This window comes from Protopterus annectens, chromosome 8.part0, assembly GCF_019279795.1.
Source record: "Protopterus annectens isolate FY-2018-M chromosome 8.part0, PAN1.0, whole genome shotgun sequence".
Taxonomy (NCBI): Eukaryota; Metazoa; Chordata; order Ceratodontiformes; family Protopteridae; genus Protopterus; species Protopterus annectens.
The window spans coordinates 1,936,442,271-1,936,462,713 of NC_056741.1; the positions used below are offsets into that span (position 1 = coordinate 1,936,442,271).

The 20,443-nt window shown below is 42.9% G+C and overlaps 1 protein-coding gene across 4 annotated transcripts in view; it reads right to left on the minus strand.

Moving 5' to 3' along the window:
- The window catches only part of CTCF (CCCTC-binding factor), a 2,058,695-nt gene that overhangs the window by 121,739 nt on the left and 1,916,513 nt on the right, over positions 1-20,443 (minus strand). For all 4 annotated transcript variants that reach the window (XM_044081452.1, XM_044081454.1, XM_044081451.1 and 1 more), the window contains one exon: positions 430-627. In XM_044081452.1, coding sequence (XP_043937387.1) covers positions 430-627 — 198 coding nt within the window. The remainder of the gene's footprint in view (positions 1-429; positions 628-20,443) is intronic.

Below are 20,443 nucleotides of genomic sequence, written 5' to 3' on the forward strand. Positions count from 1 at the left end.
TTAAGAGCATTGTAAGTAGCCCAGCACTGAAAATTACTTATGTATCAATGAGAAAGAAATCCTAGAGCAACAAAATAGACCATGGCCTGAAAAGCTAATGGAAAACAATAAAAACAAGTTTGCTACATTGAAAAGGTAAAATACTGAACAGTACAATTACAAACAGTGCCACATTACTATTTACTGATGCTATAAACATTCTAACAAAATATACTAACTTATACACCAAAATAAACATTTCTTTCCATAAGAAATACCAACTATGTAACCTAAAAATACGTATATACACAAGATAATTCAGCAAAATGGAAAAGTGTCAAATTCTGAATTAATGACTGACATTAACATTTTTGTTGCATTCCTTCAGCTGCATTAGTCTAAACCTATGAAATCTTGTTCCACCAAAAGTGAGTAAAAAACTTGACTTACGTTGGGATATTTTTGGTTGATTAGCTTTACCAGGTGGTCTTCCCCTTCGCTTCTTAGCAGGTGGTGGTGGTGTTATTGGTATTTCTTGATGTATTGCTGTTTGGGTATCAATTTCTATTGGTGTCTCATCATCTCCATCTATCTCAGTCTCCAAATCATCATCATTATCATCCTCCAGCTCAGGCTCTGCATTTTCTTCTGTGAAAATATTAACAAGTCTGCTGTTAAACAATTAAAAAACATCATATTAGTTTACAGTCTAGAAATCAAAACAAATAGCCCACAATTCCACTGTTCAAATTGTGCAACCTTTGGCAGAGGATAAATCTGTACTTCCCAATTTATATAGAATTTACAAAACTGAACTTGTTTTTGTGATACAACAGAATCTAGAAAATTCTAAGTAGCATTTTTGTTTCTGATGGAAAAAGTTGCAGATTTGGGCAAACTGCACTATAAATGTTATGATATAGTGATATATTTTGAAACTAACTCATTTGAATGGGTTAAACTAATAGGAATGAACTGCAGAATGGAAAAAACTTGAATGCATGCACCTAGCAATTATTCAGAGCATTCAGTCCTATTGGAGAATGCTGTGTCAAAAAAGAAAAATAAATTAAGGATGTGGCTATCGACTCTGTAGGTCTACCAGAAGATTTTGAATGCTCCTGTGCAGAATGAAGACAGATGAAGGAGCAGCTCGCCTTAACTCCAATGGAAACTAAATGCACTGTGTACTAAAGCCAAAGACTGCCGACGGATTCTGTAGTCATGACATCATATCTGATATAGCGCAATTGTGTAAGGAACTTATAACAGTAGATGTTCAAATAGGATCATATTACAGCAACAGGCACAGCCTTTGGGGATTTGTGCCACAGAAAGCCTGATGCCTGGTCTAACCCCCACAGCTCTGCACACTTCCCCCTCTGAGTCAGGCAGATGTTTGCATTCATGAGACATCAGTACATTCCCAGTACAAGAGTGACGTCTCCTCACACAAACGGTTCTTTTTTGCTCATCTTACAAACAGTAGACTCTCCCCACTTCTGAATCTTAGCCCTACTCCTACCTCAGGCTAGATTCCCATTACAATGTGCCTCCACATCCCTGGACCATCTGTTTTAGGGTAAGGCGGCTCTGTGGTATGCCAGCACTCAAAGCATTCTCAGATGAGAAGATTAAAAGTCTTATACTGGGCCTTGTACTTGAAGTGAAAAGAGAAAGACGGAGTGATTTGTTACACACACCAGCTCTAGGAAACCCAAACCAGAAAAGTGGGAACGATGAGTGAGAGGAAAGAAACAACCATCCTTTTTGAACACTGACAATTATGGTTAATTACTTACACAACCACAACTATACTATGCTCATCATATGGATAATTGCTGCAGTAGTCATTAACCCTTGGGAGAATTCCTGGAGTTACTGGCTGTTGGGTGGTACAATATTTCCTGGAAGAGGCTGCAGGAAAACCCACAGAATAAAAGGAGCAAAGTCTACCTTGCTTTTGGAGGGGATATCCAATTTATAATTTTAGGAAAAAGTGTGTACATGCCTCTGGGATGAGCTGGTTAGTCAACCTTCTTAGACATGCTACAGCAGCAACCATAACCATCACAGCAGGTGACGTAACTTGCCCCCAAAGTATTCTGCCTTGGGCAGAGTAGCAGGCTGATATGCAAACAGCCATCTACTTGAACACAGAAAAAGTACAGTTTTGTACCTACCATAAATGTAGATGTTCGAAGATCCACATTGCTGCAGTCCTTACACTAGGGTAGTCCGCTGTCCTCGGTCGGCCCGAATATCAAAGTATAAGGCTGACGTCGGTCAGGGCGCATTTGTCTGACGTCAGGACGTCAGGGTACAAATGCGCATGACTGACGTCATATCCTCAGTCTTTTCTTGCCCCAGATGTCAGAAGACCCTAAAAATAAAGGTCAAAACCAAGACAGCAAACAACCAACCAACCACCCTTGCACTAACTATATGTACAATATATACAATATACACAAAAAGTACAACCCAACCCACACAACCACCTCTAACTACAGAGGGGAAGGAGGGAGGGTAAATTGGACTGCAGCAATGTGGATCTTCGAACATCTACATTTATGGTAGGTACAAAACTGTACTATGTTCTTCATCTCACATTGCTGCAGTCCTTACACTTGGGTAGAATCCCAAAGCAGAGGTAAGGGAGGATGGCTAACTACAAGGAAGCAGGAGCTGCCAAAATACCCTGCAAAACAGCAGTGGCAAAACCAGCCCTGGACTTAGAGTAAAGTGGCAGGTGATAATGCCTAGAGAAAGTATGCACAGAACTCCAAGTAGCTGCCTCCAAAATATCCTTGGTTGCCACTCCCTCAAAAAGCTGTTGAAGTGGCAGTAGCCCTAGTGGAATGAGGCCTAATCCCAGCTGGAATCTCCTTGCCATGATGGGAATAACAGAAAGCAATGCAAAACCCAATCCACTTAGAAATAGTTTGTTTTGATACAGGCTTGCCCTGAGAACTCAAAGCAAAAGAAACAAACAACTGCTGAGACTGCCTGAACCCTTTAGTTCTGTCCAAATAATAACGCAACTGCCTGTGGACATCTAAAGTGTGCAAAATCTTTTCCCCTTTATTTTGGAGATTTGCATAAAAAGTAGGCAAATGAATAGTTTGGTTTAAAGCCACACTAGAAACCACCTTAGGCATAAAGGAAGGATTAGTACGTAATGATACCCTATCCTTATGGAAAATCAAGAAAGGCTCAACCGCCATAAGGGCCTGTAATTCAGAAACCCTTCTTGCAGAGGTAATGGCCAACAAAAAAGCAGTCTTCCATGATAAATATTTCAACTCAGCAGTAGCTGCAGGCTCAAAAGGTTGTAGAGTGAGTTTCTCCAACACAAAATTGATATCCCAAGCAGGAGTAGGAGCTCTTCGTGGGGGTCTTATATTCTTTGCCCCTCTAAGAAATTGCTTGAACAAAGGATGAGAAAACAATGGTGGGTTGCAATCATAGTGAGCTGAAATTGCTGCAGCATGAACTTTAATAGAAGAGAAAGACAAACCTTTGTCGAGTAACTCAGTAAGATATTGAAGAGCCACACACAAATTAGGCTCAGAAACATCAAAACCTTTTGCTGCACTCCAAAACAAAAATCTCTTCCATTTGTCTGCGTACACTTTCCTTGTACTAGGCCTCCTAGCTTCCAAAATAACATTCAAAACTTGCTGAGGAAGTGGAGGCCCACTATGGCTCAAAACAGAACATGCCAGGCTGTTAGGTGCAGAGAGTGAAGCTTGACATTTAGCAAATGGCTGTCCTCCTGCGACAACAGGTGTGGAATCGAAGGCAAAGGCCATGGAGGCTTCCGTACCAGACTTCTCAGTAATGGGTACCAGTGTTGTCGAGGCCAATCCGGAGCTATTAAGATCATCCTTGGCTTGTCCTGTCTGACTTTTAGAAGTACCTTTGGGAGGAGAGGCAGAGGTGGAAAGGCATACACATGAAGATTGCTCCAATTGAAAGAAAGAGCATCCACTCTCCAAGCTGTGGGATGAAACCTTTTTTGTGCAAAACTTTGGCAGCTGATGGTTTAGTGGAGAAGCGAACAGATCTATGTCTGGAGTTCCCCATGACACTGTCAATTTCTGAAATACATGAGGATCCAATTTCCACTCGTGGGGATCCATAATTCGTCTGCTCAACACATCTGCTAAGGAGTTCTGTGCTCCTGGCAGAAACCTTGCCTGAAGATTGAGCTGTAAACTGAGAGCAGTCTCCCACAAAATCATTGCTTACCTGCATAGAGGATAAGAATGCGTTCCCCTTGCTTGTTGATGTACCACATGACAGTTGTGTTGTCTGTTAGAATCAACACCTGCCCTGGAAGAAGTAATTCCTTGAAAGCAATTAATGCAAACTGGACTGCTAACATCTCCTTCATGTTGATATGTAGATGTTGTAGTCTGACAGGCCACTTGTTTTGTATCCACTTTCCATTTAGATGAGCTCCCCAAGCTTTGTCTGAGGCATCTGTCGTTAAAATCTGACTCGCCTCTGGCCGGGTCACAGAGAGTCCCTTGTTTAGGTGACATTCCTGAGCCCACCACAAAAATTCCTTTTGAATGCAAGGTATTATTTGAATGACAGTGTCCAGATCCTGGCAGTGCTGTGTCCATACATTTTTGAGATACCATTGTAGCTTCCTCATATGCAGTTTGGCATTGGGAAGCACCAGAATACAAGATGCCATGAACCCTAAGGCTTGAAGGACTGTCCTTGCAGTCAGCCCGGACTGATGAGATAGTTGATGGGAGTAAAGGGATAGACTCTTTTGTTTGTCCGGGGTTAAAACGGCCATCTGGGATGCTGTATTCAGTCTCACACCCAGAAAGCACATGTCTTGAGAGGGTACTAGACTGGACTTTATTTCGTTCACAGAATACCCTAGGCATCTTAGCACTGCTATCACATATTCCAAATGATGAAGGAGCTCTTCTCTTCCTTGAGCCAGAATTAGGCAGTCGTCCAAATAAGGATAGATCTGTATTCCTTTTAGTCTGAAGAAAGCTATCACTGGAGCCAGAACTTTCGTGAACACTCTGGGCGCAGTAGATAAGCCAAAGGGCAATGCAGAGAACTGATAGTGAGAATTCCCAGCTTGAAAACGCAGATACTTTCTGCAACTTAGTCTGATAGGAACATGAAGGTAAGCCTCCTTGAGATCCAAAGTTACCATCCAATGATCTTTGCCCAGCAGAGGTAAAAGCTGCTGCAACGTCAACATTTTGAACTTGGGAATGTCCAGATAAGTGTTGAGGATAGATAAATCCAAAATTGGTCTAACTGACATCCGGTAAATGACTGAGGCAAGAAAAAACTAAAATATTCCCCAACGGGGTACTTAGCCAACTTTGAACTCGGTCTGAAACTTCTAAATCGAAAAATCTCAGAACGCCAACCGGCACTTGCAATACTGCTTCTGCATCGGACCATGCGGCAAAAAAGACTGAGGATATGACGTCGGTCATGCGCATTTGTACCCTGACGTCCTGACGTCAGACAAATGCGCCCTGACCGACGTCAGCCTTATACTTTGATATTCGGGCCGACCGAGGACAGCGGACTACCCTAGTGTAAGGACTGCAGCAATGTGAGATGAAGAACATCTGGCTAACCTCTTTTAGATGTATGAGACACAAAATTGATTTCTGCTTATAGTTTTTGTTCAATCCATATGTTATCTTACTTGCCTACAGACATCCAAAGAATGAAGGATTCTTTCAGCTTTATTTTGTGGATTTGTAAAAACTGGTAGCTGTATAAACTAGTTAAAAAATGCCACACTGAACACTTTAGACACGAAGGAAAGGCTTGTGTGCAGTCTCTCTCCTTAAGGAAGATAAGGAAAAACTTTTGGCACATCAAGGACTACAATTCAGATTCTAGCTGATGCACTAGTACAGAAAAAGGGCCGGTTTACAAGTCAAACTTGAAGGGTGCCAAAGTAGGCCTGTGCCAGCTTTTCAAAAGAAAATGGTATGCAACACGTTTCTAGGTGGTCTCAAATGCAGCACTCCCTTGTGAACTGTTCAACAGGGAAGAGTGAGGCCAAAAAACAGTCTATAGATATGCAGATCGATACAACTGCAATATACAAATCCAGCCTCAACTGTACAGATGACAGTATTGCGGACTCAACAATACTGGTGCTGACCTGTGGCTTTGACTCCTCCTCTGGCACCATAGGGGAAACCTTGGTCACTTGGCTAGGCAACATTTCTTTACAGCATGCTTCCTAGCCTCCTCTCAATGTTCAACACATCCGCTGAAAAAAGGTGTCTAAACTGCAGCAGGGTTACAAAGTACAGTTGTGTACACTTAACATAAATGTAGATGTTCGAGTGTATTCACTGTTGCAGTCATCACATTTAGGTTATCCCTGCCAGGGTAGCCCTCAGTCAGCCCAAATATCAGAGACTTAGTATTTCTGCATCTGTTGCTGTCGCTTGAGGACTGACATCAGGTCATCAGTGATATAAAGTAAGGCAGCCAACACCATTACATCAGTTTTTCTTGCCCTAACCTGTCAGGAGACCCCAAAGTAGGAGGCCATGTTCTGGTGGAAGACCACCATCAGTGGAAAAAAATACCAATATGTCCCTTGTAAGGAAAGGAGAACAAGGAAGAATGATAACAAAAGAAGAAAGATAAAAAAGGGGGATGGATGGAGGGAAACCAGGACTGCAACAGTGAATACAATAACATCTACATTTATGGTGTGTACACAACTGTACTATGTTCTCAGTGTTTCACTGACGCAGTAATTACATTTGAGTAGATTCCCAAAGCAGAAGAAATGGGTGGAGGCAGTGAAGGAAGCTAGGGGCTGGCTAGGATGCCCTGCAAGACTCCGGAGGCAAACCCTGCCCTGGATTTGGAGAAAAGAGGCAGGTGGCAATGCTTGGTGAAAGTGTAAATAGATGTCCAGGTGGCAGCCTCCAGGATGGACATGGTGGGGACTCCTCTTGAGGAAAGCTGCAGAGGTGGAGGCTGCTCTGGTGGAGTGTGTCCTGAGACCCTTGGGGGAGAGGCATACCATGCTGTTTGTAGCAGAAATGGATGCAGTGTGCTATCCATTTGGAAATGGCTTGCTTGGAAATGGCTTCGCCTTCTGCCACTGTAGCAAAGCTAATCAGCAACTGATCAGGCTTTCTGAAGGATTTAGTCCTGTCCAGATAGTATCTGAACTTTCTGTGCACATCTAGAGTGTGAAGAATCCTTTCCCCCATGTTCTGGGGATTAGGAAAGAAGGTGGGCAAATGAATATGCATAGCAAATTGAATATTAAGGAGAAAAAATGGATTGTTAAACTGGGCTCGCTTTTTCATCCTGGATTGAATGAACATTTATGAATATTTATATTAATATTTATGAGTTCTCCAATCACTTTTTGTTGCTAATTAATTCAAAGGTATATATGACTTCAATTGTTTTTTTGTAAAGTTACACTGATGAAGGCTAGGTGAAATCCAAGCCGAAACCGGCCTGTTATTTGAAGTTATGACTTAATAAACCTTATTTCCACAGCTTTTTGTTGCTGGCTGTTCATTTTTGGTTTTGTTCATTTTGGCCGTGCAACACTCTCTGTGTGCAGGGGAATTGTTTTTGGTTGTCTGTCTTTATCATTAATTGTCCTGGATGAAGGTAGTCCTTGAAGGCTGTCAGTGCATTCTGTACAGCTAGCATCTCTTTTTGATTGCTATGAAGGTGCATTTGATTTGGGCTCCATTTGCCCTGAATGCACTTCTCTGCCAGATGAGCCCCCAAGCATAGTCTGATGCGCCTGTAGGGGGTGGAGTGAACGGCAGTCCCTTGTTTTGGTGGCAGGCCTCTTCCCACCATAGGAACTCTAGTTGCAGGCAAGGTATGATAGGAATCATTGTTTCCAGGCTGTGACAATGTTGACTCTATAAACTTTTTAAGTACCACTGAAGTTTCCTCATATGCAGTCTTGCATATGGAATTAGAAGAATGCAGGAGGCCATGAACCCCAAGGCTTGCAGAATTTGTCTTGCATATAGCAGGGTTTTTGTGGCCACCTGTTTGAAGTAAGTTACCAAATGAATTTGCTTTTCCTGGCATAAGGTAAGCCATCTGGGCAGTTGTATTCAAGCTTGTACCCAGGAATGAAATATTTTGAGAGGGTACCAGTTGTGATTTTTTTTCCATTTATGGTGTACCCTAGACAAGTTAGAACCCGTTTTACAAACGCCAGATGTTTCAGAAGAATGTCCTTGTTTTCTGCCTGAATTAGACAATCGTCCAGGTATGGATATATTTGAATATTTCTATGCCTGCAAAATGCAATTACTGGAGCCAGGGACTGTGTGAAGACCCTGGGCGCAGTAGATAAGCAAAGGACAGTGCAGAGAACTGGTGAAGCAAATAGCCTGCTTTGAAGCGGAGGTATCTTCTGCAAGATTCCCTGATTGGGATATGCACGTAAGCCTCTTTTAAGTCTAGAGTTACCAACCAGACATCTTTGCCTAGCACAGGAAGTAACTGTTGAAGAGTCAGCATCTTGAATTTTGTAATGTCCAGAAATGTGTTTAGATAGGTCCAGAATTGGACACCATGATTTGTCTTTTCTGGGTACCAGGAAAAGTCTTGAATAGAAACCTTGTCCCTTTTCCTCTTCTGGTACAGGTTGAATAGCCCCCATGATCATGAGGGACAGTACTTGTTACTAGGCCTCTGCCCACTGATTTGGGGGCAGGTCTGGCCATCTGTTTGGGATTGACAACGTGTGGAAATGAAATCTGTATCACTGGGATACTATATTTAAAACCCATTTGTCCTGGGTTATAAGTTGCCAGTTTCTTGCATGAAGTGCCAGTTTTCCCCCCAACGGGGCAGCTAAAAGGTAAGTGCTTGGTAAGTGTAAAGGGAAGTCATTGAGACTGTTTACCATAGGGAGGTGCCTTGCTGTTTCCAGATTTGGAGGAGGAGGCACCCCATGGTTTTGTTCTAAAAGTCCCTTGTGACTGAAACCTGGAGCCTTTGGAATGTTTGGGTTTGACTTGAGAGGCTCTCGAACGAACTGGAAAGGACCAGTTCTTAGTAGGCCAGTGCCTACTAAATCTTGCAGGTTGCACTTGTAAGAAATCTATCACAGTTTACATAGATTTAGCTTTATCTTCCATCTTTTTTAAAACTTCTCCAGCCTTATTACCAAAGAGACGGTCCTGTTGTAAAGGAGCATCCACCAATTTTGCTTTAACATGATCAGGCAGAGTTTCCTCTTTGATCCAAGCATGCCTTCTTAGCATAGACCCAGTTACAGTAGGCCTGCAAAGAATCAAAACCACACTGGAAAGTATGTTTTCCAACTTGTTCAGCTGAATGCAATAAATCCTGTTATTTTCCCCACAGTCAGAAATTAACAATTTTCTGTTTAAGCAGTCCCATGATATGCTGTTGATATTTAAACTTATGAAATTGACAGTTTAAAGCCCTGATTGCCAAGGTTGCAGAAGTGTAAACCTTCTTACCCCATCTATCCAGCACCCTGGAATCTCTATCAGAAGGGGTAGGATTTTTAGCAGTAGAGGCATTAAAGCCCTTGGGACCCTGAGAAATGGTTTCAGGATCTGCAATAGGATTTTTGAAAAGGAATTAGTGGGAGTCAGGAACCCTGTAGTATCTGTCTGGCTTACAAGGAGCTGGAGGCAGGGAATCAGGAGCCATAATAGATTCTGAAAAAACATCATCAACAATGTCTAGAACAGGAGGTATAGCCAAAGGCCTATGCTGAAGAAGAAGAAGAAGAAGAAAATCCCCAAGTCTCTTTTTAGATTCAGAGAAATCCTGACTTTCCCAGTGGAAATGTTCCGTTAAGGTATGTAAAGTTTCCCCAAAAGAAAAATCCTCTGGGGGAGAAGCAGAAGGAATGGAATCTTCTGCATCAGAGTCCTCACAAGTAGGTATAGACAAATCCTGTTCATTAGATGAGTCGGAAGAAATAGAATCCTGTTCATAAGATTCATAATCAATGTCTTGCCCAGGCCTCTTAGAAGGGGGGGGGGGGGGGGGGCTACCCTTGATCAGAGCAATAAAATCTTCAGCCATTTTGATCATTTGTTTTTTAGGCATAAGGGACTGCACGTGTCCCAGGTGTTGGTTTCTTAGACATACATTTAGATTTTGGCCTTAGTTTTGAAGATGACGTCGGTCTAATATATAAATCTGTAGGCCTGAAAACACCCTCAGAAGCCGGTGCCTGCACAGCGGCTCTGGACCCATCTAAGGTAGAGACATCCGCGGGTTCCATAATTGAAGCATTTTGCGGCATACCGGACTCCGAATGGGTCTCAGTATAGGCCTGCGAATCAGAAGTAGTGGGTATCAGGGGCTGCGAAAGCGCCTCACTGAGTACTGGCGACTGACTTAGGAGAAGCATCGTCGTCGGTTTTGGACCTCAACGCCCTGTCTCTGTCTTTCTTTGCGTTTTTTTAGGTATTCTGGTAGTCGGATTGTTAACCAACGACATTTTTTGGAAAATTAAAACGTGAGCCAAAATATTTAGAAGCAAAAATATACAGACGTTTAACAGTGCACTGATTAAATTTAGCACAAAACCGATAGCAAGGTACACTGTGGTCAGGGCCTAGGCAAGAAATACAGTACAAATGAAAATCCTTGAGATATTTGCTTCCCACAAGTAATGCAATTATTAACTTTTACTGACATAGGTAAGGAGCAAGAAAAAGTTTCCACAACGGGGTACTTAGCTTTTTAGTTGAAGACTTCAGTTATGAAACTCAAACGAAAATTTCATGAGTCGGCCGACCAGCACTTGCGAAAGTACAGTTGTGTACACCTACAATAAATGTAGATGTTAGAGTGTGTTCACTGTTGCAGTCATTACATTTGGGTAATCTGCTGGCAGGTTGCCCTCAGTTGGCAAAAAAAAAAATATATATATATATATATATATATATATATATATATATATATATATATATATATATATATATATATATATATATATATATATACACATGCATCAATATGAACTTTATCTTCATCTACAAGCAAATGCACCACATAGGTTGTAGAAGATAGAGAAGGAAAGATCAACTCCAGAATGACAGGGGGATGGCGGGAGAGTAACCTGGACTGCAACAGTAAATACACTCAAACATCTACAATTATGGTAAGTGTACACAACTGTACTATGTTCTTCATGTTTCAGTGTCTGGAGTTGATTGTGCAGGATCTGATTGTTTTGCTGGGACAGTCTTTGAGGTAAGCCCAAGCTGGGTATTGAGACAAGTTCCTTAGGATTGGGTACCAGTATTGGCGGGGCCAGGCTGGGGCAATTAGTATCATCTATGGTTTCTCTTGTCTGACTTTTAGGAGGACCTTGGGAAGAAGAGGCAGAGGAGGAAAGGCGTAAACTGACAGATTTTCCCAACTGAAAAATAGGGAGTCCGCTTTCCATGCTTGTCTGTGATAAGTCCTTGTGCAGAAACTTTTCAATTGATAATTTTGAGGAGAGGCAAATAGATCTATGTCTGGGCTCCCCCATTTCTCTGTTATGCTGAAGACTTGCGGATTTAGTTTCCACTCGTGAGGATCCATAAGGTTTCTGCTTAAATAGTCTGCCAGAGTATTTTGCTTTCCTGGCAGGAACTGAAGATGTATTTGGTAGGTCAAAGCTGTGTCCCACAGTGCCATGGCTAATCTGCAAAGGGGGTATGAGTGTGTGCTCCCTGTGCTTGTTTATATACCACATGACCATGGTGTTGTCCGTCTTTATCAGTAGTTGTCCTGGATGAAGCAAGTCCTTGAAGGCTGTTAGGGCATTCTGAACAGCTAGCATCTCTTTCTGGTTGATATGTAGATGCATTTGTTTTGTGGTCTATATACCCTGAATGCATCTTCCTGCCATGTGGGCCCCCCCAGGCATAATCTGAAGCGTCTGTTGTTAAGGTTTGGCTGGCAGGGGGAAGAGTGAAGGCCCGTTCCATGTTTTGGTGACATGCCTTTGCCCACCATAGAAATTCCTGTTGTAGGCAGGGAATGAGAGGAATCATTGTTTCAGACTGTGAGAATGTTGACTCCATAAACATTTTAGGTACCATTGAAGTTTCCTCATATGCAGTCTTGCATATGGAATCAGTAGGATGTAGGATGCAGGATGCCATGAAACCCAAAGCCTGCAGAATCTGTCTTCCAAATAACTGGGTTTTTGTTGCCATCAGTTTGAAGTAAGTAGTCAGTTGCAGTTGCTTGTTTGGCGTGAGGTAAGTCATCTGGGCAGTTGTATTCAAGCTTGCACCCAGGAATGTTATCTTTTGACAGGGTACCAGTTGTGATTTCTTTTCGTTTATTGTGTACCCTAGGCATGTTAGAAGCCTTTTCACAAACGCCAGGTGTTGAAGAATGTCCTTGTTCTCTGCTTGAATGAGACAGTTGTCCAAGTAAGGATATATTTGTATACCTCTTTGTCTGCAAAATGCAATTACTGGTGCCAGGCACATTGTAAAGACCCTGGGTGCAGTAGATAAGCCAAAGGGCAGTGCAGAGAATTGGTAATGCATTAAGTCAGCCTTGAATCTGAGGTATCTTCTGCACGACTGTCTTACTGGGACGTGCAGGTATGCCTCTTTTAGGTCTAATGTCACCAGCCAAGCATAATTGCCCAGCATGGGCAGAAGCTGCTGCAAAGTCAGCATTTTGAATTTTGGAATGACCAGGTATGTTTTCAAAATCGATAAATCCAGTATTGGCCGCCAGGCCTTGTCCTTTCTGGGTACCAAGAACAGTCTTGAGTAAAACCCTTGTCCTTTTTCCTGTTCTGGTACTGGCTGAATGGCTCCCATATTAATGAGGGACGTAACCTGTTTCTGTGCCTCTGCCCATTGATTTTTTGGCAGATCTGGCCAACCGTTTGCCATTGGCAGAGTGTGGAAATGGAATCTGTATCCCTGTGATATTATGTTTAGTACCCACTTGTCCTATGTTATTAACTGCCAATTTTGAGCAAAAAGTGCTAATTTTCCCACTGAGGGTGCTGCCAAAAATAAGTGCTTGGTGTAGGCAGAGGGAAGTCATTGGGACTGTTTTCTGTAGGTTTAAGCTTTACCTTCTCCAGATTTTGAGGTAGAAGCACCCCATTGCTTTGACCTGTATGAATCTTGCGCCTGGTATCTGGAACCCTTAGGGTGTCTGGATTTGCCCCTTTGAGCTCTGTCTGACACAGGAAAGGACCAATTTTTTGTAGGCCAGTGTCTACTGAATCTTGGTGGCTGCACTTGTAAGAAAACAGTTTGCATAGACTTAGCTTTGTCTTCCATTTTCTTTAAAACCTCTTCTGCCTTAATACCAGAGTATCATGCTGTAAAGGTGCATCTAGCAATTTAGCTTTAACATGATCAGGCAAATTTTGTTCCTTTAACCAGTCATGCCTCCTAATCACAGATCCAGTAACTGCAGCCCTGCAGGAGGCCACTATGGTGTCAAAACCACATTGCAAAGTATGCTTTCCAACCTGTTCAGCTGCATGCAATAATTCCTGCAATTCTTTATTTTCTGCACATTCAGAAATCAACATAATTTTCTGTTTCAGCAATCCCATAACATGTTGTTGATACTTAAGCATATGAAATTGACAGTTTAAGGCCCTGATTGCCAAGGCTGCAGATGTATAAACCTTTTTTCCTCATCTGTCCAGTGCCCTTGAATCTCTCTCAGAGGGTGTAGGATTTTTTGCTGTTGAGGCCCTAACTCCCTTTGGACCCTGTGAAATAGTTTCAGGATAAGCAGCAGGGTTTCTAAATAAAACTTTATGCAAGTCAGGGACCCTGTAACATCTGTCAGGCTTACTGGGTGCCGAACCTAAGGAGTCAGGGGTCAAGCTTGACTGCAAAAACACATAATCCACAATGTCTAAAACAGGGGGAACGGCTAAAGGCCTGTGCTGTGGGAGAAGGAGGAAACCCTGAGCCTCTTTTTTGATTCTGAGAAATCTTGACTCTCCCAGTGAAAATGCTCCCTCAAAGTATGCAAGGTCCTCATAGGGATGTATAGATAATTCCTGATCAGAAGAGGAATCCGAAGAAATAGAAACCTGATATGAAGATTCATAATCAGTGTCTTGCCTAGGCCTCTTATCCTGGGGGGAGGATGGGTTCCCCTGATCAAGGTAATAAGGTGTTCAGCCATTTTGATCATCTGTGTTTTAGGCATAGAGGCCTGTGCACGTGGCTCATGCGTCGTTTTATTAGTTTTAGAAGTTGCTTTTGTCTTTGGTTTTGCAGCTGTCGTCAGTTTGATATACAAATGTTGAGGTCTGAACACACCCTCAGAAGCCGGTGCCTGCTCAGCGGCTCTGGACCCATCTGAGGGAAATGCATCCGTCGGTCCAATACCTTGAGTATCCTGCGGCATGCCAGACTCCATATGGGTGTTGGTAGAGGCCTGCGACTCAAAAGTAGAGGGTATCAGGGGCTGAGAAAGCACCTCGCTGAGTACCGGGCGAACTGGTGACTGGCTTAGGAGAAGCTTTGTCATCGGTATTGTATCTCGACTGCCTTTCTCTGTCCTTTCCTTTGCGTTTTTTATGTACTCCGGTACTCAAATTGCTATCTGACGACATTTCTGGGTAGTTAAATCTGTTATCGGTATGGAGCAAGAAAAAAAGTTTCCCCATCGGGGTACTCAACTTTAGTGAAGACTTCGGTTTTGAAACTCAAACTCGAATATTTCAGTAGTCGGCTGACCGGCACTTGCGAAATGCTTCTGCTTCGGGCACCGTGTGGCAAGAAAGACTGAAGAAAATGGTGTTGGCTGCATGTTTTATACCCCTGATGACCTGCCGTCATGGAAGAGGAGACAGAACCCGACACAGGACCCAAGACTTTGGAATTCAGGCCGACTGAGGGGAACCTACCAGCAGATTACCCAAATGTAATGACTGCAACAGTGAAACACGAAGAAAGTACAGTTGTCTACACTTACCATAAATGTAGATGTTCGAGTATATTCACTGTTGCAGTCATTACATTTGGATAATCTGCTGGCAGGTTGCCCTCAGTCGGCCTGAATTTGAAAGTCTTGGGTCCTGCGTTGGTTGCCGTCTCCTCTTCCATGACATCAGGTCATCAGGGTTATAAAACATGCAGCCGATGCCATTTTCTTTAGTTTTTCTTTCCCCCGATGTCATGTGCCCCCAAAAAGGTAGCAATATTTTATATATATATATATATATATATATATATATATATATATATATATATATATATATATATATACATGCATCAATATAAACTACTTCCATCTACAAGCAAATACAACACATAGGTTGTAGAAGACAGAGAAGGAAAGATAAACTGTAGAATGACCGGGGGATGGCGGGAGGGTAACCTGGACTGCAACAGTGAATACACTCTAACATCTACATTTATGGTAAGTGTACACAACTGTACTATGTTCTGTGTGTTTCACTGTTGCAGTCAATACATCTGGGTAGAATCCCAAAGCTACATTTGGGAGGCTGGAGTTAAACAGCATTAAGTGCGGCTATAAGGCCCTGCAGCACTGCAGTGGCAAAGCCTGCCCTGGACTTAGAGTAGAGAGGCAAATGATAATTCTTTGCAAAGCTGTGAACACAACTCCAAGTAGCAACCTCTAGAATGTCTTTGGTTGGTACTCCTCTGAGAAAGGCTGCTGAAGTAGCTGCAGCACTGGTGGAATGAGACCTAATGCCCTTGGACACAGGTTTACCATGGTGTAAGTAGCAGAAACGGATGCAGTGGCTTATCCACTTTGAAATTGACTCCTTTGAAATGGCCTTTCCTTCTGATCTTGCAGCATATGTCACTAGTAATTGCTCAGTTTTTCTTAGAGCTTTAGTCCTGCTCAAGTAGAATCATAGCTGTCTGTGTACGTCCAAGGAATGAAGAATTCTGTCCCCCTTGTTCTGCGGATTTGGATAAAAGGTTGGCAGATGAATTGTTTGGTTAAGAGCCACACTGGAAACCTTAGGCATAAATGTAGGATTTGTCCTCAGACATCCTGTCTGGGTAAAATATGATAAAAGGCTCTACAGCCATGAGGGCCTGTAGCTCTGAAACTCTTCTTGCTGAAGTAATTGCTAGTAGCAGAGCTGTCTTCCATGATAAGAACTTTATATCAGCTGTAGCGGCTGGTTCAAATGGAGGCAGGATGAGCTTTTCCAACACATAATTGAAGTCCCATGCAGGTAATGGTGATCTTCTAGGAGGTCTTACATTTCTGGCCCCTCTAAGATACTGCTTTAGTAAAGGATGAGAAAAGATTGGTGGCTCTGTACTGTAATGAGCCGAAATGGCAGAGGCATGGATTTTGATTGTTAAGAGAGCTAGGCCTTTGTCAAGCATCTCAGTTTAGTATTGTAATATCTGAGGAATATGTGGTTCTGCTGCATCAGTTCCTTGTGCTTGATTCCACGAACAGAATTGCTTCCATTTGTCAGCATAAGATTTTCTAGTACTATGCCTTCTGGCTTCCAAAATGACATCCATCACAGCTTTACTGAGAGGTGTTGTTCGTATGATTACATGATTAGCCATGCTGTCAGGTTCAGAGTCTGCAGTTGATTGTGCAGGATCTGACTGTTTTGCTGGGACAGTAGTTGTGGTCTTTGAGGCAAGGTCCAAGCTGGGTATTGAGACAAGTTCCTTAGGATTAGGTACCAGCACTGGCGGGGCCAGTCTGGGCAATTAATATCATCTTTGGCTTCTCTTGTCTGACTTTTAGGAGGACCTTGGGTAGAAGAGTCAAGAGGAGGAAAGGCGTAAACTGACAAGTTTTTCCAACTGAAGGATAGGGCGTCCACTTTCCATGCTTGTCCGTGATAAGTCCTTGTGCAGAATCTTTTCAATTGATAATTTTGAGGAGAGTCAAATAGATCTATGTCTGGGCTCCTCCATTTTTCTGTTATGCTGAATACCTGTGGATCTAGTTTCAACTCATGAGGATCCACAAGGTTTCTGCTTAAATCGTCTGCCAGAGTGTTTTGTTTTCCTCGCAGGAATTGAGCTTGAAGATGTATTTGGTAGGTCAAAGCTGTGTCCCACAGTACCATGGCTAATTTGCAAACGGGGTAAGAGTGGGTGCCCCCTTGCTTGTTTAAATACCACATGACTGTGGTGTTGTCCGTCTTTATCAGTAGCTGTCCTGGATGAAGTAAGTCCTTGAAGGCTGTTAGGGCATTTTGAACAGCTAGCAACTCTTTCTGGTTGACATGAAGATGCATTTATTTTGGTGCCCATATGCCCTGAATGCATCTTCCTGCCATGTGGACCCCCCCCAGGCATAATCTGATGAGTCTGATGTTAAGGTTTGGCTGGCAAGAGGTAGAGTGAAGGGCCATCCCATGTTTTGGTGACAGGCCTTTGCCCACCACAGAAACTCCTGTTGCAGGCAGGGAATGAGAGGAATCATTGTTTCCAGACGATGTGAATGTTGACTCCATAATCTTTTTAGGTACCATTGAAGTTTCCTCATATGCAGTCTTGCATATGGAATAAGTAGGATGCAGGATGCCATGAAGCCCAGAGCCTGCAGAATTTGTCTCACAGAAGATTGGGTTTTTGTTGCCATCAGTTTGAAGTAAGTAGTCAGTTTCCTTTGTTTGTCTTGCGTGAGGTAAGCCATCTGGGCAGTTGTATTCAAGCTTGCACCCAGGAATGTTATCTTTTGAAAGGGTACCAACTGAGATTTCCTTTAGTTTATTGTGTACCCTAGGCATGTTAGAAGCCTTTTCAAACACGCCAGATGTTCTCTGCTTGAATGAGACAGTCATCCAAGTAAGGATATATCTGTATACCTCTTTGTCTGCAAAATGCAATTACTGGTGCCAGGCTCTTTGTAAAGACCCTGGACGCAGTACATAAGCCAAAGAGCAGTGCAGAGAATTGGTAATGCATTAAGCCAGCCTTGAATCTGAGGTATCTTCTGCACGACTGTCTTACTGGGACATGCAGGTATGCCTCTTTTAGGTCTAAAGTCACCAGCCCAGCATTCTTGCCCAGCATGGGCAGAAGCTGCTGCAAAGTGAGCATTTTGAATTTTGGAATGTCCAGGAATGTGTTCAAAATCGATAAATCCAGTATTGGCCGCCAGGCCTTGTCCTTTCTGGGTACCAAGAACAGTTGTGTAAAAACCTTGTCCTTTTTCCTGTTCTGGTACTACCTGAATGGCCCCCATATCCATGAGGGATGTAACCTGTTTCTGTGCCTCTGCCCAGTGATCTTTTGGCAGATCTGGCCAGCCATTTGCCATTGGCAGAGTGTGGAAATGGAATCTGTATCCCTGTGATACGATGTTTAGTATCCATTTGTCCTGGGTTATTAACTGCCAATTTTGAGCAAAAAGTGCTAATTTTACCCCTATGGGTGCTGCCAAAAGATAAGTGCTTGGTGTAGGCAGAGGGAAGTCATTGGGATTGCTTTGTGTAGGTTTGCGCTTTATCTCCTCCAGATTTGGAGGTGGATGCGCCTCATTGCTTTGACCTGTATGAGTCATAGCCTGGTATCTGGAACCCTTAGGGCGTCTGGATTTGCCCCTTTGAGCTCCATCTGACACAGGAAAGGACCAATTTTTTGTAGGCAAGTGTCCACTGAATCTTGGTGGCTGCACTTGTACGAAGTCTAACAGTTTGCATAAACTTAGCTTTGTCTTCCATTTTCTTTAAAAACTCTTCTGCCTTAATACCAAACAGAGAATCATGCTGTAAACGTGCACCTAGCATTTTAGCTTTAACATGATCAGGCAAATTTTGTTCCTTTAACCAGGCATGCCTCCTAATCACAGATCCAGTAACTGCGGCCCTGCAGGAGGCCTCTAAAGAATCAAAACCACATTGTAAAGTATGCTTTCCAACTTGTTCAGCTGCATGCAATAATTCCTGCAATTCTTTATTTTCTGCATATTCTGAAATCAACATAATTTTCTGTTTCAGCAATCCCATAACATGTTGGTACTTAAGCATATGAAATTGACAGTTTAAGGCCCTAATTGCCAAGGTTGCAGATGTATAAACCTTTTTTCCCCATCTGTCCAGTGCCCTTGAATCTCTGTCAAGAGTGGGTAGGATTTTTTGCTGTTGAAGCCTTAACTCCCTTTGGACCCTGTGAAATAGTTTCAGGATCAGCAGCAGGGTTTCTAAATAAATATTTATGAGTCAGGGACCCTGTAATATCTGTCAGGCTTACTGGGAGCCGGAGGTAAGGAGTCTGGGGTCAAGCTCGACTCCGAAAACACATCATACACAATGTCTAATACAGGGGGAATGGCCAAAGGCTTGTGCTGAGGGAGATGAAGGAAATCCCTGAGCCTCTTTTTTGATTCTGAAAAGTCTTGACTCTCCCAGTGAAAATGCTCTCTCAAAGTAAGCAAGGTTTCTCCAAATGAATAATCCTCTGGAGGAGATGCAAACGGAATAGACTCCTCAGCATCAGAATATAATAAGATAATTCCTGATCAAAAGAAATAGAAACCTGATCTGAAGATTCATAATCAGCGTCTTGCCTAGGCCTTTTATCTGGAGGGGGATGGCTACCCCTGATCAAGGTAATAAGGTCTTCAACCATTTTGATCATCTGTTTTTTAGGCATAAAGGCCTGTGCACGTGGCTCATGCGTCATTTTTTTAGTTTTAGAAGTTGCTTTTGTCTTTGATTTTGCAGCTGTCATCGGTTTGATATACAAATGTTGAGGTCTGAATACACTCACAGAAGCCGGTGCCTGCTCAGCAGCTCTGGACCCATTCGAGGGAGATACATCCGTCAGTCCAATACCCTCAGTATCTTGCGGCATGCCGGACTCCATATGGGTGTCGGTAGAGGCCTGCGACACAAAGGTACCAGGTATCAAGGGCTTGGAAAGCACTTCACTGAGTACCGGCGAACCAGCGACTGGCTTAGAAGCTACGTCATCAGTTTTGAATCTCGACTGCCTTTCTCTGTCCTTTTCTTTGCGTTTTTATGTACTCCGGTAGTCGGATTGCTATCAGACGACATTTCTGGATAGTTAAATCCATTTCCAAAATACTTTGATGCAAAAATATACAGACGCTTAATAGTGCGTTGGTTAAATCTGGCAGAAAACTGACAGCCAGGCACGTTGTGATCAGGGCCTAAGCAAGGAATACAGTATAAATGGAAATCCTTATGAGGTATTTGCTTCCCACAAGTAATACAATTAACTTTTTCTGATATCGGTAAAAAGCAAGAAAAAAGTTTCCCCAACGGGGTACTTGGCTTTTATGAAGACTTTGGTTCTGAAACTCAAACTCGAATATTTCAGTAGTCGGCCGACCGGCACTTGCGAAATGCTTCTGCTTCTGCTTCGGGCACCGCGCGGCAAGAAAGACTAAAGAAAATGGTGTCGGCTGCATGTTTTATACCCCTGACGTCATGGAAGAGGAGACAGCAACCGACACAGGACCCAAGACTTTGGAA